At 44.8% G+C, this 26941-nt stretch overlaps 1 protein-coding gene across 1 annotated transcript; it reads left to right on the forward strand.

Annotated features, from left to right (window-relative positions):
* The first annotated feature begins 15109 nt into the window (after positions 1 to 15109).
* Positions 15110 to 21944, forward strand: LOC119452561 (uncharacterized). Its single transcript, XM_049668404.1, has 4 exons — positions 15110 to 15222; positions 17110 to 17195; positions 19894 to 19970; positions 20412 to 21944. Exons 1-4 carry the CDS (start codon positions 15200 to 15202, stop codon positions 20631 to 20633), a joined length of 408 nt encoding a protein of 135 aa, XP_049524361.1. The 5' UTR covers positions 15110 to 15199; the 3' UTR covers positions 20634 to 21944.
* Positions 21945 to 26941: the final 4997 nt, after the last annotated feature.

A 26941-nucleotide genomic window follows, 5' to 3' on the forward strand; every position in this document is an offset into this window, starting at 1 on the left:
GACTGGTTCGAACACTGCGAGATCGCGCCTCGTGCCGGAATGCTTCTGCACCCGTTCACTTCTTCCTCCTTCACGGAGCTAGGGTGGCCGCTCCGATCTGCTCGCGCCACTCACATATGACACCAGTATGTCCTATGCAATGAAGTTCTGTGCCGTCGCAACATGAAACCTGAATGGCCGGAATTTTTGCTAGTTATTCCCTGACACCTGAGTACAACCATTCTTTAACATCTACATGATGCTCCAACTGCGGGACACCTTGGCAGGTGATTCACGCAACTACGACCGCGTGCGACAACGCTTCTTTTGGCCTGGCTTGTATCGTTCTGTGCGCCGACACGTTGTTGCCTGCGAGCGCTGTCAGCGCCGCAAAACGCCCTGTTCCTCCGCAGGATGGCCTGATTCACCCTGTCGACATTCCACCGGAGCCCTTCTTACGCATCAGCCTTATCTTGCTCAAACCATTCCCTACGTCCTGTGAGAGACGGCTCGATCCCGGCAGAATCACGCCAGCAGGCTCCAGTATCGTCCGGCCACGCCCAAGGGCGCGCAGCCGCAGCTCGCGTCACTGCTCGCGCGTCTGTCCTCTTCTTCGTACACAGTGCCGCTAATAATGTCGGCGCTCCCACACTGCGCCTCCCTCTACGAAGGCGTTGACGGCACTGGCCCATGGTGGCTGGCAGCGAGGGCATGACACTCCTACCGGCGGGCGAACCTTGTAGACTGATAATGCACCGAACGAGGATCGGCGGAGCCGGCACGCCCGAGTCACCATCGTCTTCCAGGAACCCGCAGGCCTTAAACCTGGCTGGCTTCCAGGACGGACTCCTCGCGAAGATTGGGCAGACCAGGTGGTGCAGCCTCGGAGCTGCGGTCTTGCCGGAACCGAAAGGCCATAAACCGTCCCCAGGCGCACACCTGGTCTGGTTTTCCCTCTGCAGCCTCGTTCTGACGAGTGCACGCAGCAGGTCGCCGGAAGGAGCCGCAGCATGTTCAATGTCTTGCCACCACAGAGAGAGCTCCGCACCGCAGCACGCAGGTCACAGGAAGGGAAGATCACAGATAATCCCGATCATCGCTCTAACGGTGCTGCCAGCGTGAACGTTGGCATCTGGCCTCGACGTCCCGAAATCTCACCGGAACAATTTACACCACTCACCACGCCCTCTCGAGCCGTCTGCGTAGAAACACGCACTGCGCCGGCGGTGCCCTTCTGAAACAGCGATGCCGGGAGTTGCAGCAGCGCGTAGGAAGCCATGCCGCCACTAAGTCCCACGGCAGGCTCGATGGCGACGACGGCAGCGTTGGAACCGGCGGAAGCGCTCGTAACCGAACACCAGAGGTGTAGCTCGCATCGCGGAAATGGTCACGCACCAGGCAAGGGTAGGAGTCGCTACTGGCTGCGGAACGGGTGCCGTCCGCCTTCCCCACGACCATGGTACATCCCACAGCGCAACCCAGGTCCTACGTTACGGGCGCCAATGTGGGAAACGGCTCGATGCCGCCGACCACGCCAGCAGGTTCCAATCTCGGCCGGCCGCGCCCGAGGCCGCCTAGCCGCATTCGCGCCACTGCTCGCGCGTCGGTCATCTTCTTCGTCCACAGTGCCGCTAACAATGTCGGCGTTCCCATAGTCCACAGCAACATATGCATTGCCGTCGCAGCTGACTATGCGACCAGATATGTCATCACACGCCCCATGCCCAGTAGCTGCGCTACAGACGTTGCAGACTTTCTGCTCAATGTCATCATTCTTCGACACGGGTCTCCACGCCAGCTTCTTACAGATCGTGAACGCTGTCTCCTTGCAAAGGACATTGACGAAATTCTTCGTAGCTGCTGTACTGGACATCGTCTTACGACAGCCTACCATCCACAGACCAACGGTCTCACAGAGCGGCTCAACTGAACTCTCATGGATATGCTGTCCATGTACGTCTCTACTAATCAACGCCAATGGGACGCCACCCTACCCTACGTTCCTTTTGCCTACAACTCGTCCCGGCATGAAACCGCCGGCTATTCGCCGATCTTTCTTCTGTACGGCCGCAACACTGTGTTGCCCTTCGAGGCGCTCCTTCCTGCTGATCCCTCCGTACCAACCGCATATGCTCAGGAAACGCATTTGCCAGGCTATGTGCGTTGCAGCCTTTACAAAAAGAGCGATATGAAAAGCGGCACCTCGAAGTAGGGTATATACACTCTTGAATGAATCTCTGGTCCTACTTTGGACGCAGTCTTGACGCCAAGGCCTGTGCGAGAAGCCCCTCCCTTGCTACACAGGACCCTACAAAGTTCTCCCTAAGCTCAACGACGTTGACTACCTCATCACTCCGCTCCAAACTCACCCGTCTTCTTTTCCGTCTGCTACTGATGTACACCATCTCTCGTTACTAAAACTCTACTACACCAGCAGTTCTGACCGATTTTGGAAGGCGCCGTCACAGCGCGCAATCCGCTGTGAGTGATGCTACGAGGCATTGCATATGTGCATGCCGTTAAAGGATCGCTTTGCTAAGAGAAGAGAAAGAAGACGGCACATGCCGCCTGAGATGTTGTCCACCATTCGGCGGTAGCAGCAGCCTGTAGATATTTTCGCGGTAATAACGGGACAAGCAACAGCCGGCCACACAGCATAACAGCTCCGATGAAGCAGCATGTCTTCTTCCTCGTCTTCATCTCTCCTCACCGAATCCTCCACGGCGCACAAAATAATGCGCAAGCAAACTGTAACCGCACAACACACGGAAATGCACTGAATTGACGTATCGATATTGTAATATACGATTCCGTCTCTTACGTGTACTCGTGAATCACCGCGACAACATTAAAGGAGGACACTGTGCCGGTAATAGCGCAGGCGAGGGAACCTGAAGGTACCTATTAATGTGATAAAAATGCTACACCGAGGTGGCAAATGATCAGATGATCTAGGCAGAATATCCAGGCATTGCCCTGATCACTAGACGGCTTTAGATGTTGAAACATACAATCTTATTGTATGTCTCAACATCTAAAGCCGTCTAGTGATCAGGGCAATGCCTGGATATTCCCTTTACAGAATTTTAACATGGCTTTAGAATTGACCTTTAGTTGTCTGCAACGCCCTGTGGGCTTCCAGATTTACTTATTCCGTTATTTCTCAGCCCCAAGCCATTGGCTTACGAACTATAAGAAGGGGAAAAAAAAAAAAAACAGCCTGAGCGTCAGCCGACGCGTGTCGTTGACCTCGCGAGGCTCCATGCATGAAAGCGCATATAGCCCGGAAAGCCGCAGCTGCACGATGATCACATTTTGCTCTCTGGTAAACATGAATTCGCTGACGCTTGTACGATTAAACATTAGCAACCACATTCCCAGAAAAATTCCACTTACATTTTTTGTTCATTTTTTGTTCAGGACTGTCAGTTTTTTTTTTTTATGTCCATTCACGACAAAATAATACCTTCCAGGACAAGATAAACGACAAGCGCGGAAAAATAAAAGCTAGCAACCTAATGATTCGGATTCGCAAATTTACTTGTTAATTATCAACGGGACGGCGCCAATGCCAATCAGAAATTTGTAACCAGTGGCGAGCTCACAAAAAACCGCTTTTTAAATTGACCAAGAACTTTAACTAAATTTAAACAGGCCCGAAGAGATGCGAATCACCGCCGTGGTTGCTTAGTGGCTACGGTATTGCGCTTCTATGCAGGATGTCAAGTGATCAAATCCCTACCATGGCGGCCGCATATGGATGTGGGCGGAATGCAACAGTGCCCATGTTCTTAGATTTAGGTGCCCGCTAATGCACCCCAGGTGCTCAAACATCAATCCGGTGTCTCTTAATACGGCGTGCCTCATAATCAGATCATGGTAATATACCCATACTTCAAGAAAAAAACGGCGCAAAAGATTCGAGGACGAAAAGAAGACAGGTACAACAGGCAGGCGCTAATAGACAGCTCCTTCTGCTAATATACCCATATTTATATTTATTTCTTTATATAACCATAATGTTTTACAGCGTAAGCTGTTATGGGCTCATTACAATAGCCGTTTCGGGTCACGATGATGCCGCCGCCCCGTAGTCGCTATCGCATGCGAAAAAAATTACCCGCTCTCCGCCGGGATCGAACCCAGGCCCGCTGCGTGGGAGGCGGATACTCTACCACTGAGCCACGCAAGCTTTTTTTTCTTTATTGCCATTTCACAAACACAAACAAAAATTATCAGATACACCATGTACATATTCTAAATACACCAGCTACAACTCGGCCGGTGTACGTGGCTTAAAAATGCTTCTAAAAGCCAATTGATCCAATATAGGTAGCCATTCGGGGGGTTCACATTGGGCTCTGAACAAGTCTCGGGTGTAGATTACACTCTCAACAAAACAGTCTCTTGCTGAGCGAGTTTGTATATGAGCATGCCTGATATCCACCCTCGTCTTCCATACGCTATGCATGCAAAGCAACATTAGCATATCACTCGGCTTTCCCCTGTATCCGCACATGGAAGAAACGGATTCCAAAAGGGCTTAATGGCAATTCTTTTTTAAGGGTTCTTTGCAAGACATCCCACAAGAATACGGCATCGTGGCAGTCTAGAAAAATGTGTTCTATTGTTTCCGGTTTCCTACAGATTAAACAGTTTACTGACCAAGGTACAAAAAAACCTTTACTTTGTAACAATGGCTTTACACGGAGAGTATCGGTATATATTTGAAAAAAGAATGTTTTAGCTGAGGGCCTGATCGGCATTTTTTTAACTCGCTTTAGCACATCGCGTTCAGGACCTAGCTTGTAGACAGCTCGATAGACAGGTGTTGGTAAGAATACATCAAGAATATCACAATACGAACGCTTTTTCGTAACATCAGACAAGTATTCATATGAAACTCTTGCCTTGAGCAAGCGTATAGACATAACCAGTTGACGCAAATAAGAACTAAGCGGTCCTGCTTTCAAAGAAAACGATGATACAACAGAATCAGATAGATAATGCTGTAATCGTACTTGGATTACAGTTTTCAAAAATACATCCCGCACAAAGAAGAATGTGTTCACCAACTGCTTGAAGAACAGATGCGAGAGCCCTAGACCTCCATTTTACACCTTATGCGAAACAAATTACACCGGCTGGTGCGCTCCCAATGCGATCCCCATAAAAAGGTCGCAAATACTCGTTGGATTTTTTTAACCGAACTTCTGGCCATGGTCATCACTTGCAACACGAAAACACTTTGGCAATTAACGAAATATTGCAAACGGAAGCTCTTGCAAATACTGAAAAGTTATGGCCACCCCATTTATCGGTAGCTGCGCAAGCGCTTGCTATGCGAGAACGGGAAAATGTACTATAAATGCGCCCTATGCAGGCGCGCAGGCGCAGACTACGTGATGCGATTCAGACGCGGAGCGCAAACAACGCGGTCCCCTGCCGGTATGGTCGCTCCATCTAATTAAGGCGCCGGCAAACGCAACCTTTCAGACATCGTAAGTTTTTCTGCCGCCTTAAGTAGATGGCGCTAACATACCGATGGACGCTCGGGATCACGTTGATTGCGCTAGATTGGGCGCGTTGCAATTAGAGCGAATGGGACAGCCGTAGTTGCATTGTCGGCTGCTTGGCTGGGCCGAACGGCGCTAGCCATCGGCGATGGAACGCGTCGGCTTGCACGCGCGATGGCGTCTCAAGCGCGTTCCTGACGCGTTCACTCAAATTACTAGGTAGTACTTTTAAAACGCTCGTCTAGCTTACGCTGTGACTGTACTGCGTGTGCCGCGCAGGCCTGGCATTTTTTAATAAAAAGCGCCGAATCATTTTAGGGTGTAGGTGAAAGCGAGCGCACCTGCACCGCGCCCTGAATTTACAGCACATGGTAACGTGTGGGACATGTGACATACCGGGTTGCACTGGTCGGTTCATTTTGCTTAATAAGAGGGATCTTCTCTGAGGGGCCGCAATGGTTTGTACTTCCCACCCCGATAAACTCAAATCAATAGTAGTTTTTATCGTCAACAGAAGATTTCAGTGGCATTGCAGCCTGATCATCTTTTTTTTTTTCAGAACACCCCAATTAGTCGCGGCAAAGTGTTGCTTGCTTTTTTTTACGTGGCTTGGCTTTTGTCATTGGACGAAATCCATGGTTACGCTCGATTTTGACGATCTTGGTTTGGGTTTCGCGGTAAAAGTGTGTTGGAACACTCCGCGCCAGCTCACTTTCAATGTAGCATTTGTGTTTTAAAAGCAGATTTGTTGTCAGGTCGCAATTACCTACAAACGCCCAATTTCGTATTCGCGGCCTATCGCATAAAAATAAAGTGTTGGCGAATTTTACATAATTTCATGTTTTATAAAATCCGATATAATTTCAATTTGGCTACCCATTTTGCGAATGTGTTGCCGCAAAAAAATCTCAATTTGTCTTGGATCAGATTTTGTTTTAAAGGTACAACCGTCATTGAAATATTTGGTATATTGATAGAGCCAGCCACCATACATCTGTCCTCGGAGGGGCGTCTACGTTAGCATGCGTTTGGTGTGTTGCGACACCACGTACCCCAACGCATTGGGGTCTGACCCTCCCGTTCACAACCTTCGCTTAGCCGTGTCAGGGGAAAAGGGGATCCTGGGGGCTGAGCTGAAGCTTAGTGTTAAAACCTTTAAGGATCCTTGATGGAAGCAAGACAACCTTTGGGCCTCGGCTTGACGTAGACGGCATCCCTGAACTGACCCATCTGGGGGAAATCGGTAGTTTCCTTTACCTGTGCTTCTCCTTAACCTTCGTCTTTCTCTGTCACTGTCAATCTCTCCTGTTGTTTCTTCACTTCTTTGTTTTCATTCCAATATACTTTGTTTTACTTCCAATTTTACAGGCACCAAGAGACTGTTGTAGTTTACCCAACCTTGTGTCTATGATATTAGGCTATAGTACCTATGTACAGCTGCCATCTGCGTTTCCTTCGGGTCTTGTACCGTCCCCTTACTGGGCTCGCTGGTGGGTGGGTGGCATAGTTGCCGAAATCATGAAATAATAATGGTTTTAAGTACCTTTCCGCGACTGCCTGATCGCCCTCTTTCGAAAAGGGTGTCCACCGAAGAAAGTCTCCAGTTGTTTGTCCAACGCACGGAATTCTTCCGGCGCTCCCACGTTTTACATATCCAATGCCCCAAAATAACAGTCAGAACGCTTTCTATTTTTACCGTTCAGACAGTTCACACGCATGCACTGGGTCCCGCATATAAAGTATCTAAAATGGCTAGCAGCGACCTGCCACTTGAGGTACGTGACAAGCCCCAACATGAAAAGATTCCATATCTCGTTGCTTCAAATAAGGGAAATCCCGCATCGCTCAATGAACAAATTCAGAGGTGGTATATCACTTTATATCATGAATCTGAGCGAAGAACTGCGCCAGAGAGATGGAAGGAGCAGGCTGTTGTCAAACTGCAAACAATAACGATCAAATTCGACAAGACAGAAATTGCTACAAAACATCTCATTCACACATTTGCCACGGGTGTGCAGCCAGAATCTCGTGAAACAGGGCAAACAAGGGCACCAGTTAGACCATACGTCCAAAATCAATGTAGATGTTTCAAATGTCAAATATTTGGCCATGGCTCGCAAAGCTGCCAGCTCCAGCTCACTTGCGCGAAATGTGGTGATCAAGAACGCGCTTCCAACAACTGCACTGGCACGTTCTACAGTTCGAACTGCGGTGTGGTCATGCCGTATATTGTCTATCATGTCCTACGCGGAAAAAAATAAAGAACGTAATCATTACACTAAGAGCTAAAGACATCTCGTTTTAAGAAACGCGGCAACGTGGTTCATTCATTCATTTCAGCCATTCTCACACGTGTGAGAATGACTGAAATGGATGGTGAGCTCATTTAAGAAATGTGTACTCCACTGTTTGAACATCACCTAATGAGTGCAGCGGAGATGCTACTAACGTGGCAGTGGAAGCTGGCAGAATGAGGCTCATCGTTTATCGAAGTCGCAAAACACGCGGCAGATGCGCGCATTCAAATGCACTTTTTTAGAACTGAAGTCGAAGTACTCTTCCCGTGAATTTTAGACGGTGAACTACATTTAAGCGGCAGTTGGTCGGTCCTTCTCGGAATCCGATGTACTCCTCCCCCAAACAAGCATCTTTACGGCAGAGGCCTACCCAGTACTAACGGCGGTGAAACACATCGAAAAACTGAAGCTGCAAAAGGATGTAATTTTTACCGACTGTTTAATGGTTAGTAAAGTCGCTCGTGTATGTATTTATTGACCCTCAAATTGAGTCGAAACGTGCTTCCGACGCTGATATGCACAATTAACAGCCCTTTACTGCCCTCCACGTCAAGTTTGAGGTGGTGTCGATCTCGTTAAGGCAGCTTCATTAGGCCTAACACAGCCTACGAGTTCGTCCGCTACCGGCGGACCTGAAATATAGGATAAGCAAGTACGACGAAGGAAACTGCTTATATAGTTCGGTCCTGACCTTACCGACTTAAAGTAAACCACTCTTAGCATAGTACGATGCACACGCAGAATGTGGGAAGCGGCGACACGACGCAGTGCTAATACCGCGGTACAGGCACCATTCCTGAACGAAGGCTGTCGGTCGCAGTCGCTGGCGCTTCCATGAACGAAATGCAACTAGGGAGAGTGGTATATCCGCGTGTATTTTTATGCTGCCCGATTTAGTAGCTACCGAAAACACAGTTTGCTCCTTATGCTAAACAGGCAACAAGTGATAACCCTTTAATACTGCATCGTAAGCAACAACACCGCTCGTTATACACGCGAGTACGGCAGGCATCGGCATTTTCGCGTGTCAGTGCGGCTAGGTGGTCGTTGTCGCCGTTTTCGATGTGCCCGGGACGTTCATGCCTTCTCGTCTCAGTGTGATCGCTTCTGATATGGGCATGATAAGTGTTCATATATGCTTTGAACATTTCCTCATTATTTCGTGTGAGCGGTGCACGGCTTCTACTGTACTTGAACCCAACAGCGAGCGGTGGCCGTACGCGTGCCGATGTAAACAAATGCGCCGTCCTTGCGTTGCATAAATACTCTGGGCGCAGTGTCGCCCCTTCAAAGAGCTATGGCCACTGTGGTCAAGACTTAGCTATAAAAGCAGTGTTTATCATCCTATTAGCGTACGTTCAGTGCAGGTCTAACAGTGGCAAATACATGAACTCGGCTGCTATATACATACGATACGGCTAACCTCCGCTGAGCGGAATCGACCTCCGCTTAAACTTGATGTGGGCGGCTGACGAGTGCTCACCACGTTCGTGCATTTCAACTTCCGAAGTATGTTTGGACTCATATTCGGTACGAATAAATATAAATAACAGGAATACAAGCGTAGACGCTGTGTCAATCGCGTTACGGTGCGATGTATTCGTTCAGAGGCACATCACACGGTGGCTGGTTTTGTCGGCGTAGCTGTACGAAATCCCGTCATCATATTTCGACGACTTGCGATTGTAAGCCGCACCAGAGTCATTGCCGGTCTAGGCATCCTGTCCAACAAGCGGCCACTCACACAAAACAAAAATTACAAGGACTGACAAATGCAGAAACCCATTTCAGCTCGCTTCTTGCAGCGTGCCTCTGCGTCCCGCGGGGCGCCGACGTCGTATATATTGTTTCTCGTGGAGCCCGCTAAGGTGGCGCCACAGCGTAATGCAAAAGGTGGATTGCTAACTGCGGAATGCAACGCCTCAATATGAATTGTGCGAGAAAGCGGTAGCAACTGAGCGCCAGGAAGAAAATTCAAAATTAAAATTCATGTTTTCTTTTGAGCTTATAGAACTAGAGCGACTGACACACACCAGCCAGAACATTTCTAAGGAAGGTTTTTAACAGCAGCGCTGTTTACACCAACCGTAATTTGTGGTTCGTATCAAGAAACTATAATCATCAGCTGTGAAGAAGGAAATAAAAGAAAATAAACTTTCTCGCCGAGGCGGGATTCGAACCCACGCACCCTCGGTCCTAAGGCGAGCGTCGTAACCGCTTGGCTATACATTTTTTTTTCTTTTTTTTATTCCCTCCTTCGCAACAATACATTCATCCGTACATATACAAAGCAGGTCACTTGGAGCTGCACAATATTATTATATAATATAGCTAGACTGTACTAATTTAAAAGGCCTTCAATTGCCTTGCCGACCTTGAATCTAAGCGGGCATTCCTGACATCCATGCGCGATTTCCACACACTGTTCATACACAAAAGCATTATGTCACCCGGCACTCCCTGTGCGTCTGCGCATGGCAATAATGAAGCCACGCTCGCAGAACTTGCATTTATGTGAACCATACGATGGCATTCGAGCGTTGTCTTCGTCCTCGGCTGGCGCATTCGCACGCACTCGTGCCAATGCTCTGCCAGGTGAAGAAGGTGTTTTGCGCGCGAGAGAGAGAAAATAAGAGCGAGAAAGAGAGAGAGAGAAAGACAATCAGGGAGCGGGTTTGCTGGAACACGTTGTCGACATTGCAACGCGGTGTCGGTGTTGCAAGCTGCGCTATGCAACGCGGAGTGACGGCCGTAAGTGCGAGACACGCGAAAAAAATTATCATCATATTGAGTAATAAGATTAAATGTTCCTGCGCACTCCTGGAAAATGCTGGGCTACTATAACCCAGCTGCGCTGTTTAAAGCGTTGCGCGACCGAGTGCATGGTTGCGCGTTTTTTTTTTTTTTTTTTTTTTTTTTTATGTGCCCAAGTGGTGAGGCGTGTGATGGAGATGGTAAACTGGTAGTTTGAGGCACAGAAATCTGACTGAACTCCTGGTCCCGTGAAGGCGATGTTGGCCGCTTGCAAACCATATTAATTTCTTACATATTGAAAACTTGTTTAGGCTACTGCCTAAATGTTTGTCCATATTAGGACACGTTATCCGTGGTGGACAAGTTGAAACTCATTCATTTTTATCAGTGCGCAAAAGAAGCAAGTTAACAGGGAGAACACAGTGCAAGCGGCTCCCATGGCAAGCGCTTTTTCGGTGCCCTCGCTTGTTTCAACAACGGTCACAAGGTCTGTTCAAAATCATTTGAGTACAGCTGAGATAAACGCACTAGGAAAAATGTGCTTATCTCAGCTATCTTATTTCAGTTCTTTAGTAGTGTCATTGGCGTAGTTTTATTCTGCTTGGAAGGTTCGCTCGTAAGAGAAACACGTTATGAAGAACTAGCGGAACTGTTTCTACTTCTGCAGGCGAGAATAAACCAGTTCGGACGTAAAACGATTTACACTGCACGCTGACCTTCGGTGCAGTGACGTCTGTTGTGCTTAACCTGACATTTGTTCGTACCCATTGTACTCGAGTTCTTGTCATATTTTTTTCTCACGACGAGTTCAATGGAATATAGTTATCCATATTAATTGTAACATTTTCCTCAAGTACCTCAGATCTCTATTTGCACATTCTTGCTAATAAATGATCTTCCTCCTTTTAACTAAGGCCACATCTAGATTAGTCTTCCTTTTAAGGTAATAACATCTGTAATAAGTATGAGGTAGGCAAAGTGCGAAAACTGCCTGCAGTTGAACACACGCGCACGGATGTCACGTGGGCACTGCTTGTCGTGGGCTGGCCTCATCATACCAAATCATTTATTCCAGTGTATAAATTTCTCAGAAAGTGTAAGGCCATATTAGCACTTGCTTTTTTAGTAGAGCCCATATTAGCAATATGGTACAGACAAGCGTATTGACAGCCTTCGTTTTGATTAGCGGTGAGTTCTGAAGAGGCACGTTATACGCGAGCCACTCCCGACATCCATATTTATTTTCCTTTCTAACCGCGGTAGGTATTTCGTATCCCGACGCAAAGTTCACGCATGAGATACGCTATGATGATTCATGTAATTTCTATTTTTAGAGAGTATATTGCTGGTAATTTGTGTACCTCTCTTGGCGCTAAATGTCGCAGAGAAGGAAATGCACTGCATGGATAAGGAATATTCTGTGTGTATTTTAATACGCGCAAATGACTTATGAACTCAAATGAAATCGGATAAAAAGTCTTCAGGTGTCAATGTTTCTGCGATTTTTGCTGCACCTATATTGCGTTCACATGTGAAAAAAAAAAACAGTTTACCACAAGATTTTCGTCCATGCTTCTCGAAGTGCCATCCAAGTGTCACTTGTTGTAGATGTCAGTACAATGACAAAAAATTGAAATTAATAGCTCAAATTAATAGCTGAATAATTAATACGCTTATTGTTGTTTTTTAATTTCATCCACCATTTTATTGTTCGCTGCGGTACATTTTATATAATAAGTTCACTGCGGTACATTTTGACAAATTTGGTTCTGAGCATTATCTTACACTCTTAAAAAAAAGAGAGTCAAAAGAGAGTCACGACTACCTCGACTCTCTTTTTTCAGACGCTGACTACCTTTTCTTCCAAAGGTAGTCACGAAACGAAGTCGGGACTCGCGCATGAAATGGAGGACTCCCATGAAGGGAGTCAGTGATAAGCACCTTATCCAATCAACCAATGTGGATTCATTGTATCACTCAATGAAATAGTTGGTTGACTATACCAAAGAAAACAACACAATGCAGGTTAACTATAGGCGCAAAAAGTAAAACGCATTTCATGCAGTGCTTCATTACTGAATTATCAACATAGCAATAAATGCAAATTGTTTTTTTTTTAATATTCAGTAAGAAATCACAGAAACAGGATGGCAAAACGCCAACTTCATAGTGAAAACACTGGATGGTATTTATATACAGCGCGGTTTATATACATATCTGTTTTGTATTTAAAGATTCCTCAAGAGAAGCAATAAGGGGCGGAAGTACATAAATATTGATTTAACATGCATAGAATAAAAAAAGGAATGAAAATATAACATGAATAGACACTCAATGTCAATGAAAAACAAACTATGAAGTCCACCAAGTTGCACGCGGAACTCATCATTCACTGAAGCTGATGGAGCGTACCGAGTAGAGGTGCACAGCTATTTGTGTCGCCTCCTAGTAAACACGATTAATTCGGGTCGTGTACCAGTGAGCAAAAATAATAATTAGCAATTGAAGGTTGTTTCTCTAATTATCTTTGCAACACATCTTTATTTATGTTTACCACAATGTTCTAAATAAAACAAAATAATATATAAAAAACCAGTCATGGGTCTTATGACCCACTCTAGCCTGCTAAAGCATAGCCTCTGAGAACTGTTTCAAACGCAGCGGTGACGGCGTAAGTAAAATGGGCTTGCACTTGCAGTACAGAAAAAAATCACAACCTTCGAGACTCACAATTACTTTCACGGTCGTTTGCGGTTTTGATGCTCGTAGTACAGTGGTTGGTTTGTGGCTTTCGCATTTACTTTGACTTTGGATACGCAACTGTGAAAAGCGCGGCAGCGGTAGCAGCGGTTTCTCCTCAGAATCCGAAACCACGGCGGCGGTTCTTTATTCCATGATGGCGGCAAGCCTGCGACCGTCGAAACGCGAGTGGGATTTTCCTCTTGCGTCCGTTGCGCCTGTGATACCCGACAACTGTAGCAGCATGTCATCTGATCCGACTTCAACTGAAGGCTCGCCGACTGATGCGGAAGCAGTTTACCTCGTTTCGCACGGGCCACCAAAGAAAATTGTGAAGTTCACAGGCGCCCGGAAGCTCGCCGACCTTCACGAAAGTGTGCGGATGGGTGGGTTCGCGCACCGGATGACATGCAACGATTTCCTAATACAGGTGAGCATGAAGGTTCTGCGTGTTATGGAGTGTAAAGATGATTTGGTCACTGTTTGGTTCGTATGGGCAAAATAGCAACAGTATGCGTAGCGGAAATGTCGAGCACGAGTAGTAACTGTTGAGTTGTTTCACGTTTACCTGACAGTCCGAGTGTTACGAAATTGCCCTATGTCACTTCACTGTGCTGCCAATTACAAATATTTTCGGCTCGTCACTGACATTGACACGTGAAGCGCATACTTGCCCTTAGGAACGCATCGTTGCTCAACTTAAGTTTTTGCCTAGGGGAGAACTGGAAAGGAAACTAAACGTTTTCGGGACTTCCGTCTTCTGAAAACTTTTGCGGTTGGGTTACTACTGATTTGAGCTCAGGTGTGCAATCGCTACCCTATTAGATGGGGAAAGGTGAAGTACTAACAGCTTCAAACAATGTAATGGTGCTTTAGTTTGTGTAACCGGTCGTAGTATGCCATAATCTGCAAATTTCTGTAGCATTTAACCAATGAACAGACAAGACGAGGAAAACAGGAGTGTTGTCTGCCTTGTTATTTGTTTGCTGCAGTAATCCTGCAGTAATAAAGTTAAATTCAACCAACCCAGGAAAAACATTGACATTTTCTGCAACAGAACTATGAAAACGTTGTGCAATCAACTATATGGTTCTATCTTTGGGAAATCATCTATTCCTATATGCTGATTGTTGCTGGCATTGCTAAATAAGCTCAAACTTGTTTGCTCAATGTGTCCTGCACTTAGCTCACATATGGGCCGCAGGATTAGTGTTGTGCTGTGCTGTTATGGCTTTAAATAACAAACCTATTTGGGACACTACAGCAACCATAGAAAAAGGCTAAAAATTAATCAATGCCTGTTCAGTGTCCACTGGTTCAAACCTATTGATAAACCACAGGTGTATGCTTTCAGGTCAAAGATCGGTTCCCGTGCTATGTCAACATAAATGAAAGCACAGCAGTGCATGATGGGGCGTTCAATAACTTATTCATCTCCCAAAGCCACTCTGAAGCATCAGAGGCACCAAAACAGCTGTATGCTTATCCGTATGTCTTATCCAATCTGTACTCGTTAGTTAACTCTGTATGACTAAAGTCTGTCATATGCTGGAAGGATAAAATAACGATATTTGAGCAATACTTTAAAGGGGTCCTGAAACACTTTTCTAAGTAATCATAGAATATCATCACTATTAAATTACGTCACCTCAAAAATTTCCTCCCACAAAAGTTTTCGAATCCTTCAAGGACAAGTGAAGTTAGACATAATTATCGCACCGATAAGTGGTTTTTTGTCTCCTTTCATTTCCTCTAGCAGGCTGGAAGCTGCACAGGGGAGTTGGCAAGGGGGCACAAGGAAGCAATGCCCCGTTGCTGTCCTTAGGGTGAGCGCAAGGCGGCTCGTGGCATCCGCAATTTCTACGCTGCGCTTTTCATCTCTGAAGCCATGCGCAGCAGCGTGCAGTCGTCATGTTCAGAAAAGCAGTGCAAAGGTGAAATGGCTGTTTTGTCTGTTTGAGGTCAAATACATATATATATATATATTTTGTTTATTTAACTCAAATGAGCAATAATGGTATTAATGAGAATGTTCTTGCGATCACGAAATCAGCCAATAGCTGTTGTGCGTCTAGCTGCTTGCGATGACACTGCATAACAACTATGCTTAAGTGAGAGCAAGCAATTTTTAACTGCTTTTGCACGAGATTGTGAATTCTCGGCTGCATGTCGTGTAATATTTTGTTCACATTCCCACAGGAGCCTCGTTAACAGAGTGGCAATGCTTTCTTACTATGCACAAAGTGTTTCAGGGCCGAATTAAAGCTTTGTTACTAATGAAAAGGCATTGAGAGGTTTAGATAGAAAGAGAATGAGGTTAGCCAGTGTAGACTGGCTGCACTTGGGCTCGAAAAGTGCAATGTGCTCAATGCCTTCTGGGCTGAGAATGCTCTCGACCAGTGTCTAGAGCGTTCGGGTATTTTGAAAATTGTGGGTACAGCTGTTAAGGGGGGGGGGGGGGGGGGGGGGTTAGACGTTGTTAGGCCCAAACCGTAAATTTCTGATTTTGCGTTGTACTGATAGCACATGTTTATAGCTTTCACAAAATATAAAACACTTGGCTATATGCGACTTCTAAACCACTTATTTAATTCATTATATTTGTAGCGTCGACTGTAACGTGGGCATGACCTGTCGTTGAGACTTAAGATGATCTGAAGTTTCCATCGTATAATAACGTCTTGCATTAGACAGTATTTTTGGTTTTGGTTTGTGACTTTTTTTCTTTTTGTAATGCATTTTACAGCCCTTAGGGAGCTCTTTATAGCTCTCATGCGTTCCTCTTGCTTTTGTTTATGTTGGTGTGTGCTTTTCGTAGGGCACGTCACATCTGTTAAGCACCTATTTCATGCCTTTTAGTGTTGCTGATGAGGAAAACACATACATTGATACGAAATTGAAAGTTTTATTGCAACCGCTACCGTGAAAGCGTACTAAAGCATCTGGAGGTCACTCCTGTACATTTTTGTTTTTCCATGTGGATGCTATCAACAGACTCATGGCGGGTAAAAAAGCAATTTCAAGCTAAAGCTGAAGCATAACAGCACTGAAAGGACTGCAGAAAGAGAGGGAAAGACTACTGGTAAAGTTTAGTATGAAGATGACTAATCGTGGCATGTATTGATTAAGCAAGAAATTTGACACATCTATTCGCACATTTCTCAGAATGCGATGTTTCGACTTAGTCCCTTTTTCTAAAAAAGCAGCTGGGCGTTCGTGAACTAAATTTTGTGTACATGTCAGCTAGTGCCTCGTACAACTTTTCAACTGGAAGGAATATCTGCATGCTCATGGAACTTTAGAAAACAAATAAAATGCATGTCATATAGTGGCAATTAGTGACATGCTGTACACTCACGATAATTGATCAACAACTAGCTTAATCAGCCGCCCTACTAATTTCTTATAGAAGATGCTTCTTCAAATTGGTATTCATGGCTAATTTTCCCTTGTGTGCATTTCTTAGTAGTAAACTCATTTGAAGTAATAAAATTCTTTTATAATCTGTTTTGGTGAAAGTATTGTTAGAGTGTGAACTCTGGTCATCATCATCTGTTTATCATGGCTATTGCAGGTCCAAAGGATATACTGTTACCCCTCTCCTGTGTCAAAACCATCCGATAAATTTTATAACCTCTGTCTCGTCATGCACCTAATGCTGTCATAGTGCAGTTAACCGAACAAATTCTCCCATCTGATGAATCACAGTTCACCTGCTGGATATTTCATGGAAATGGTTGCACTACAGTGCTGTTGCATATTGTTTTTTTTTTGTATATTGTTTTATGTAGAAGGTTTATGTACACTTTTGTAAACATCAGGTACCCGAATAAGCTGTACAACATTGCTGCAAGGTGCCTTGGTAAACCAGTACCCAGCCCTGAGGAACAGATTGGACTCTGGCTATGTAAGAGCATTTCCTTGTAAATTTCCTTCATTTTGACTTCTTTGGCACATTTAAAGGTTAAAATATGCTGTCAAAGTCTTTCTTGGCACTTCGTAATGTTTATGGCCATTGTTTCTCGCAACTGTTCTCGTCTGTGTGCTTGTCATTGAGTATACATGCTGTGATCTATAAGCTTTGCAGCTTGACTAAATTTGAAGATGCCAACAGCAGCTCTGCATCTGAGGTGCAATACAGCCACCTTCTGTAAAATTAATTGCATGCTCAGCTAAATATACAATTGGTTGAACAATATATTTTGTACCTGTAGTCAATTATGCATAAAAATTCAATCAGTTATTTCTGTAACTATGATGACTAGCCTGATCTCACTTAAATGTTCCTGCTACAGGTTGAATTTTTTTTCGGCTGAGTTTGCTTTGTATATACAGAAAGTTTGTTTAAATTTGGAGGACACACACAGTCATGAGTGAAAGGAATAAAGTGATGTTGGTCACAAGCTATTTTTCAGCATTAATTAAGGAAGCCACAATGCTATTTGAATAGGAAACTTATTCCCAGTGAATAGCTTCTGTTGACTGCCAAGGAACCGTGGAGTGCAGTACAGCAGCAGTATGGTAGCAATGTAAGATCTGCTCACAATTGATTGTTTACATGGTGTTGAATTGAAACGTGCTACTGAGTCACGAGAAAGCACAGCAGAAAGGAAACAGATGATGCCATTTTTTTATTGTAGCTCGTTCATGCATTTCACTTCGACATGTATAATGAACTAGCCCCAAATTCAGGTGGAAACAGCGCTAAGGATACAAAGTGAAAGCACATTGAGGAAATTGCACGTTGCACTCAGTATTTTTTCTATGCGTCCTCACATAATCCAAGTGTGTCCACCTGAATAGGAGTAACAAACTAGCAGATATGTTCACATTACCTTGGCCCATCCTTAAGCTTTCTGAAGTTAGCATTACATAATTCTAAGGAAACTATAACTTGAATGAGTGCCTGTATAGTATGTTTTTCAAATACGTAGTTATTGCTAGATTTTCTTAAACAAACAAAAAAGAACTATGTAATATAATGAGCAAGGTTTTCATGTTTGGTCCAACCATTGAAAGGCCAAGTGAACCACAGCGGAAATTAAATGTGGTTTTATTGAACTGTAGAAGTCATAAAAAAATATAAAAAAGATAACTTGCCACTGGTGGGAGCAAAACCCACATCTTGCAAATATAGCATGCAATAGTCTACTCATTGAGCTGTGGTAGTAGCTGTCCTCTCATTCACATTCTTGTGGATTTGTGTATGTGTACTAAATGTGGCCCAGCACCAAACTCATAATCATGGCAGGAGATGTGGCACATACTTTTACCTGCAACCATCACAAAGGGGATGACCCTTAGGAGCAGGCAGCAGGCCTATAAGTCTTTGCATTCATAACAGCATTGATGCCTTCAGGTAGCATACAGTGCCATCTGCCTGCTCTTAAATGTCATGTACCACATGACGCCTACGGTTCAACGAACATGCTGCAGCGTCAGCCATGGCCTTGAGTGGTGCTAACAGTTCCAGGGCCATATCTAATAAACATAACAAATGCGGAATGAGGTGAATGGGAGAATAACCTCCATCGTGCTTAACTGATACAGGCTCACATGTGTAATGCATATGACGTGGGTTTGCCCCCACTGGTGGCAAGTTGTTTTTTGCCTACTTTCTTTTCCAATGTTTAGTTATTTTACATTTCAATAATATCACATTTAATTTACCCTGTACTTTCCGTGGCCTAATTATCTGTTGGCTGCATACAGTCTTGATTAACAAAAATCTGGCCCATTTGTTCCACCTATTCATGTTTGACCCACTTGCAGTACACTTCCATAAGCATCACCCATTAAATAGCCAAACACATCTTGCGAATATCCTTTTTTGTAGATAGCTATATGCAGTTAGCTGCTTATAGCTGTATATACCTAGACAGGGGACCCTGATCACGAGAAGAAATTTACAGAAAAAAAAATGGGTTAGAGTGCATATGGCAGGCATTGTCAAATGCTGACTGGGAGCTTACCACTACCGTTGAAAAGTGTGCAATCATTGCATTCTACCAGTGCTAACATATGGGCCAGAAACTTGGAGGTTAACAAAGCTCGAGAACAAGTTAAGGACCACACAAAGAGCGATAGAACGAAAAATGTTAGGCCTAACGTATCAGAGAGCAAACGGGGATAGCCGATATTCTAGTTGACATTAAGAGGAAGAAATGGAGCTGGGCAGGTCATGTAATGCGTAGGATGGATAACCGGTGGACCATTAGAGTTACAGAATGCATACCAAGAGAAAGGAAGCGCAGTCGAGGATGGCAGAAAACTAGGTGGGGTGATAAAGTTTGGAAATATGCAGGCGAAGGTTGGAATCGGCTAGCGCAAGACAGGGGTAATTGGAGATCGCAGGGAGAGGCCTTCGTCCTGCATTGGACATTTATATAGACTGATGATGATGATATGCAGTTGCTATTTATTCACTACCCATTTAGCATTGAGTTGTGCCACCGAAATTCCCTAAGTGGACTGCTGTATGATTGTATGAATCTTATAAGCTGTTGCTGCTGGCAGTTTTATACTTGCTAGTTTACTTAATAATTACAAGCAGCGAAATTGGTCAGCAGCTGCAGCCCTTTCACTGCTGTAATTTTTCTCTTCAGATGCAAAAGGCGTGAGCGCCATCATGGTTCTACCATTTCTTGTCAATGAGCGAGGGGACGACATGTTCACAAAAATGGTTAGAACTTTGAGCTGCTTACACGACCAAGTACACAGTGTCAGTATGAGGCAATTGTCAATATGTACAGGGCCTGGAATATTTCGCTGCGCCTGTTCAAAGAAAGGTTTTGCAAAGATCTTGCATATATGATCTTGCAAAACCAAGTTATGAAAATTGAACTGCAGCTTATGGTAATCTTTTTTTTTGTAGCACAATAAAATGGGTACTTACTGCTTTTGAAGTAAAAGCTTAGAACTGTTCTAATTTTCTGGTAATATAATAAACCATTTTTGCCTACTTCAAACAGAAATTAGCAATTTTGGTCTTTTTCTCTGCGTGATTTTTCATTTCGGCAACACTTACCTAAAATAAAAGTCAGTTCTTTAAAACCTTGTCGCAGAGCAACCCGTATTGTTTTTGTGCAACAACAATTTATGTATTTATATGTTTGCTTTGCAGACGCCAGGACAGGAGTTAGCCCACCCCACATTGCTGTACACTGGCGACAACCGCATCTCTTCCAAGGCCCTGTGTGTGAAGTGTGGATATGTATGTGTAGATGTATTGGACTTCACTTCCGGTGTAACGGGGTTATTTTTATTTTCCATGTACTGGGGCTTTCAACATCGAATACATCAGCTCTGCGGACCAGACACTCTCATTGCTGCAACACATGATTGAAACGAAAACGACAAAACTAGGCACCAAGTCCCAACAGCTTTAATAGCACGGTTAACTGCTACAACTAACAAAATCACAGCCAGTACTGAGCAGGCTGAGAAATCTAAGCTGCTAAAGTCGTCTTGAAATGCACCTTCCTGTATGCACTTAGCCTTTTTTGTTTCTTTTTTTTAACGCTCAGGCTATTTTGGTGTTCGTAGCCTTGGATTATGCAGCTGAGTAATACTGCCAATGGCTAGTCAAACCTCGAAAACGTTATTGTGTTTAAATGTTATTCATAGTTTTTGTATTATGGGACATAAAGCACTCACCAATAATATTTTTAAAAATAGTGAAATTACAAGAAATTGTATTTTGGAACCAGTATGGGTCCTTTGTTCCCAAATGACAGCAGAGGCAATGGTTTGGTTCTGTACAGGTGAGATGGCGGAGAGCGCATGCATAGATGACAGGCAGATTATCGTGTGACCTTCCTATCGCTTAGCACGTCATCTGAATATGCAGTGATTTTAGTAGTAATTGCATCGCTAATATTGCAGTGGCAATTATGGATGCCTAGTGCTAGTGTATAGAAGGCCCTGTTTTCTCTTGGTGTTCGGATAATGCGTCGGAAATAAGGTTGCTTTTAAAGAGCTAGTGCTTATCCTGCTTTGGGTGCTTCTTAACGTTGCCAGATTGACAGTGAATTACATTTTTTGCATGTGAATATGTACATGGAGCCAAGTTCAATCTTCCAAAGGGGTCGTTCATGTACACCAGTTCATCACATAGCTTGCTGGAAGGGACATGTGCCACCCAGCCATTGCAGTCATTCAACACTCTGGCAAAAGTCTCGCTCATGCCACATGCATACAGGATGGTAGCACGCTTGCTTTTCTTGCTTACCACTTAGCGGATGGGCGCTGAGGCACGATGTTCTTGCTCACTTGGCAGTTTTAGCGGCTGGCCATTACATTGCTTGTCATTTAGCATCAAGATCAACTCTGCTTTTTGCGTTGTATGACTTGAGCAAAGACCGAAAAGCGAGGTTACTAGTGATGAGGCGGCCAACCTTTGTGGCCCTTGTGGTGTACAGAAAGAACATCTAGGTATTTTGACATGTGTGGGTTTGCGATGAACCCTCGTGGCAAGGCCATTGGTGATTCGTTCCTTGAGAACATCAATGGATGCAGTGTACCTCTTCTCTCAGGCTCTTCGTGTGCTGTAAACTGATGCTTTCCTTACAAAGTTAAGTGCTTTTTGTGATTGCTATATGTACTCTCACTAAAGGTCACTGTGATGTGCGCATATTTTATTGAATAAAATTTGTACCTGTTTTAACTGTTGTGTTGTTCTTTCAGATCTGAACCGAAGCAGATTGAAATTTGACGCAAACACGGAGGCAGTGCTAATGGAAACATTTAGAGGTGAGACAGCAGTCTTTTTTTGAGAAATTGGATGATAGGATGGCCAAGAAGTAGCACTTTTGAAACATAATGTGATGTACTTACTATGCAAGCTACACATGGATTTTTAAGTGGTATTATTCGTCATGCCCTGTTTTACATTTATCTGGTCTTTAGGCATATTTATTTTCTTCTACTGGCATCGATGTTGCATCATTGCTTTGATATGGTGAAATTTTAAATTTGTCGTTAATTATCAATATTGAAATTTAATTATTCTGCCCATGTATGCCTCCATGGCATATTGAAATAAACAAGCCCTTTGTCATGGCAAAGAAATAACATTCTTGTTCAAGAAATAATTTTTTTCTCAAATACCTGAAATGCTATATTGCATAACATTGGACATATTAGCGCTGTTCAGTTTGCCTTGTACACCACATCCCCCCCCCCCCCCACAAAAAAAAAACATGCTGGATGTTGCAACTGACTCAAGGTTGGCCATTGATTCCAATTTAGCAAATCAGATTGCTGTCTTCTGTTTTTACCAGGTATGATGCTGATACATTTGAGGTTATTACATATGATAGTGAAATTTTGGCTCTTGGTGTTTAACTCTTTGTGATGCTATGTGCTAACTGTTTTTTTCGTTGTCGCCTTAAAAAAGACAAGTCCACTTGTCGAAACGTTGGCTCCTGCTTTCATCTTGTTCTCATTTTGCTCAGTGTTCTTTTAGTTGTTTATAGTTTTGCAGTTTATTATAACATCTAATGGTGGCTGAGAGCTGCTGAATAGCTACGCGTTTGTTGCTTACACAAATTCAAATCTATATGTAGCGAGCTTCCATATTAGCTTAGAGATAGTCATTTGACTCCCCAGGCAGAGGTCACAGCAGCTGCTGTGAAGGGTCTGGTTGAGTACCAGGAGCTAGTTTCACCAATTCTTACCATGGTAGTCATGTACACCACCATTGTCAGTCAATTGACTACCCTAGGAAGGGTCATGGTTGCCATTGCAAAGGGGTTCCATTGACTACCAAGAGGTACTTGCATCGACCACTAAGGTAGTCGCATCAACTCTTGCCATGGTAGTCATGTACACCACCACTGTTTGTCAGTTGTCAAATGACTACCCTAGGAAGGGTCATTGTTGCCATTGCAAAGGGGTTCGGCTGACTACCAAGAGCTACTCGCGTGGACCACTGAGGTAGTCGCATCAACTCCTGCTTTGGGAGTAATACATACTCCTCAGTGCTCCTTGAGGGAGAGAGTCACCGGTACTGCAAGAGAGTCGCCGGTACTGTAATTCCAAGAGAGTTTATGTTACCACCCAAAAAGTGGTCATATGTGTGACGAGCAGATACACCTCAAAAAGAGTCGGTTGAGACTACCTTTTTTTTAAGAGTGTAATGTTGCGGCGGTGCACAGTAACCAGCGGCATGACTTGCAAAGCAAGACGAAATATTTAGTACCAGTAAGTATTTCCCTCCCCACCCCGCTGGAGCGTGTGCGTCAGCAGGCGTTCGGCGTGTTGCGACACCACGTACCGCACGCAGCACACGAGGGTTGGATTCTTCCGCGTCTAACGGTGAGCGGCTTAGCTGGGCCCGGGGAAAAGGGGATCCTGGGGGTTGAGCTAATGCTGAATGCTTGGACCTTTATGGCGTCTCGGCGGCGGCAACACACCCCTTTGACCTCAGCTTCACGCAGACGGCACTCCCGGACTGACCCATCCTCCAGAAATCGGTAGTTGCCTTTTCCTATCCTCATCTGCAACCTTCGTCTCTCTCTCTCACTTTCAATCTTTACTGTCTTCTCCCCTCTTCTATGTAACTTCCAATATTCATGGCGGCGAGGCTTAACCCTGTGTTCATATTCATATTCGGTTGTAGTGGTGACGTACAGCTGGATCTGCGGGACCTGTGTTTACATGCCATGCAGCGCCCCTTTGTAGGACTCCACGGTGTGTGGCTGGCGTTGCTGCCGAAAACTACACATTCACCTATGGCTAGTCCTTTGCCCCCACTCCCTGATCGCCCTCAGAAAATAGGGCGCACCGATAAAGTCTTCCAGTTTTTGGGTCACCTAAGATAAACATTTCCCCGATTTCATGTGACCCACTCTGAAAAACCAGACAAACCAGTGCGAACAATTTAACCTTTCCTAGTTCCAAAGTCTCTGAGTGAAGTTTTTGGTCCAGGTTATAAAGCATGGAGAATGGTGAGCGGTGATCTCCTCTTGGAGCTCCGAGACCAGAAACAATATGAAAAACTGTCCAATCTAGCGTCATTTGGAGATGCCCAAGTAACCGTAACCCCGCACCGTACTATGAATACCACCCGCGACGCTATCTCAGGTGATGATCTGTTGGGATAAACCCTGGAGGTTTTCAGTGAGCAGAACGTCACCAATGTTAAGCGAATTAAGATGAGGCGTGACGGCAAAGAAATCCAGACCAAGCACCTGATACTTACTTTCAACTCAAGTGGTCTGCCCGAGTCCATCGAGGCTTGGTACATCAAGCTTCGTGTTAGGCCATACGTGCCAAATCCTATCCGATGTTTCAAATGCCAGCGATTCGTCCATAGTTCATAGAACTGCCCAGGCCGCCAAACTTGTGCGAAATGCAGTGCTCCAGAACACTCCTCTGAGTCTAGTAAACATTTTCTACATTATCTTAACTGTTATGGGGAGCACGCCGTATAGTCGCGGTCGTTCCCATTGCGGAAAAAATAAAAGGAAATCGTGACAATTAAAGTGAAAAAAAATTAGTAAAATATAACATTCAAGGAGGCACGCAGGCGCACATCGTACTTGCCAAAAACCATCTTTGAAGAATGGGCGCATAAGGGGGCAGCGCCACAACGGCCTCTGGCGGCTGTCTGGCACACGCGCAGTGAGCTGGCGGTGACGCCATCCGCCCCCTCGGCCGGTGCAGCCGGTGCTGCTCCGCCCTCTAAAAAGGGCCCATCAACCTTCCGGCTGGTGGGCTCCAAGGTCTCGTCTTTTGAGCCAAGGCTCTCAAACCAAACACAGCGCTCGCAATAGTCCGTGTCTAGTGCCTCGCAAGAGGACATAGACACAACACAGAGCGTGAGGGCGCAGCCAGCGCCTAAGGAGCGGCACGATTCTATGAACCGCTCCAGAATAGAAAACGCTCGTGTCACGGCGCCTGGAAAGGACCCGTGAGCTAACTTTGTATCCGTGAACGCACAGCATAAAACACTATCCACATGAACACACAAATCCTACTATGGAATGTGAGTGGACTTCTCCATAATCTCGATGATATCACAAAACTCCTCCATAAATATAAGCCAAAAGTGCTTTGTGTTCAGGAAACATAACTAAAACCCACACAAACTTGCTCAGACAGTATGGTATCTTCCGGAAGGACCATGAAGACGCTGTTACCCCGTCCGGTGGTGCAGCAATAGTTGTAGACAAGTCTGTTTGTTGGCAGAATCTTTCTCTTCAGAGGCCACTTGAGGCGGTGTGTGTGCGAACGATTGTCTTCAACGAATTAATAACAGTCGGTTGCACTTACATACCTTCTCATTACCAACATAGCAAAACAGATTTCTACAAGCGGATTGACCAGCTCCCGGAGCCATATATTATCGCTGGTGATTTCAATGCTCAGAGCACTTTGTGGGGATACTCGCAGTGGGATGCCAAGGGTCGGCTTATAGAGAACTTTCTGGTAACCTCTGGTGCGTATCTCTAACAAAATAGAGCCCACCTATAATAATATCCGCAACAAGTCATTTTCTTTATAGATTTACCGATAGGCACTGCGACCCTTCTTTCTTGTATAGACTGGAATGTCGTTAAGAATCCATTTGGGAGCTACCACTTTCCTGTGACGCTGACCTTGATACAGGAACATGACAGTTATCCCCACGCCCCCCGTTGGAAAATAACATCAGCTGACTGGAAACGTCTTAATGGGTCAACGTACTTTTCACAAGATTTTATCAACGATTTTAGTATTTATGACGCAGTAGCGTATTTTACTGGTTTTACACTAGACGCAGCTAAAAATTGATTCCACAAACAATAGGCCTCTCATGTAAAAGAATGGCACGAAAGAAACAAAACAAAGCGTGGGGCGTACTGCGTCGCTCCCCGACTGAGGAAAATCTTATAGAATTTAAACTGCTAAAATAACAGAGAAGGCTTACGCGGCGACAGGCAAGGAAGGCTAGCTGGGAGAGGTTTCTCTCTGGCATAACATCCTACACTCGAGAGTCTAAAGTATGGAACGACCTAAGAAATCTAAAGGGGCAGCAAATCCACCCGTTGCCTTTAGTTGCCAACCGAGGGAATACCTTGGAAGACCAGACCAGCGCTCTGGGCGAATACTTCGAGCGTGTATCAAGCTGCATGTGTTATTCAAAATCATTCCTTAAATATAAATAATAGCTGAACTCAAGTCACCGGATTGTAAATGCCGAATGAACCATACAACTGTATTTTTATTATTGCCGAGCTGAGAGCTTCCTTGAGCGTATCCAGTAGCTCTGCACCGGGAGCTGACAGAATCATGTATGACATGATAAAAAACCTACACACTGACACACAGATGACACTTCTGGGACTTATAAACTTTATCTGGGCTGCCGTATACCTTCCATCCTCACGGAACGAAGCTATTGTTATTCCGGTTTTGAAGCTTCGTAAAGACTTTTCCTCGCCGCAAGTTACGGCCCGATAGCTCTCACGAAATACCTATGTAAGCTTTTTGAAAAAATTATTGATCGCCGACCTATACATTTCCTTGAGCTGAACAATACGCTTGATCCAAATCCGTGTGGCTTCAAAGAAGGGCGGTCCGCAACTAATCATCTTGTGCGCATTGAAGGAAATATCCGTGACACCATTAAATTTGTACATAAACAGTTTTTCTTGACGACATTCTTCG

This window comes from Dermacentor silvarum, chromosome 5 (assembly GCF_013339745.2).
Source record: "Dermacentor silvarum isolate Dsil-2018 chromosome 5, BIME_Dsil_1.4, whole genome shotgun sequence".
Taxonomy (NCBI): Eukaryota; Metazoa; Arthropoda; class Arachnida; order Ixodida; family Ixodidae; genus Dermacentor; species Dermacentor silvarum.

Coding starts and splice junctions, on each gene's coding strand:
- LOC119452561 (XM_049668404.1), top strand. CDS start 15,200: ATGTTCAGAAAAGCAGTGCAAAG. Junction 15,223..17,109: donor TTCAGAAAAGCAGTGCAAAG/GTGAAATGGCTG, acceptor TGTAAACATCAG/GTACCCGAATAAGCTGTACA. Junction 19,971..20,411: donor ACGACATGTTCACAAAAATG/GTTAGAACTTTG, acceptor TTTGCTTTGCAG/ACGCCAGGACAGGAGTTAGC.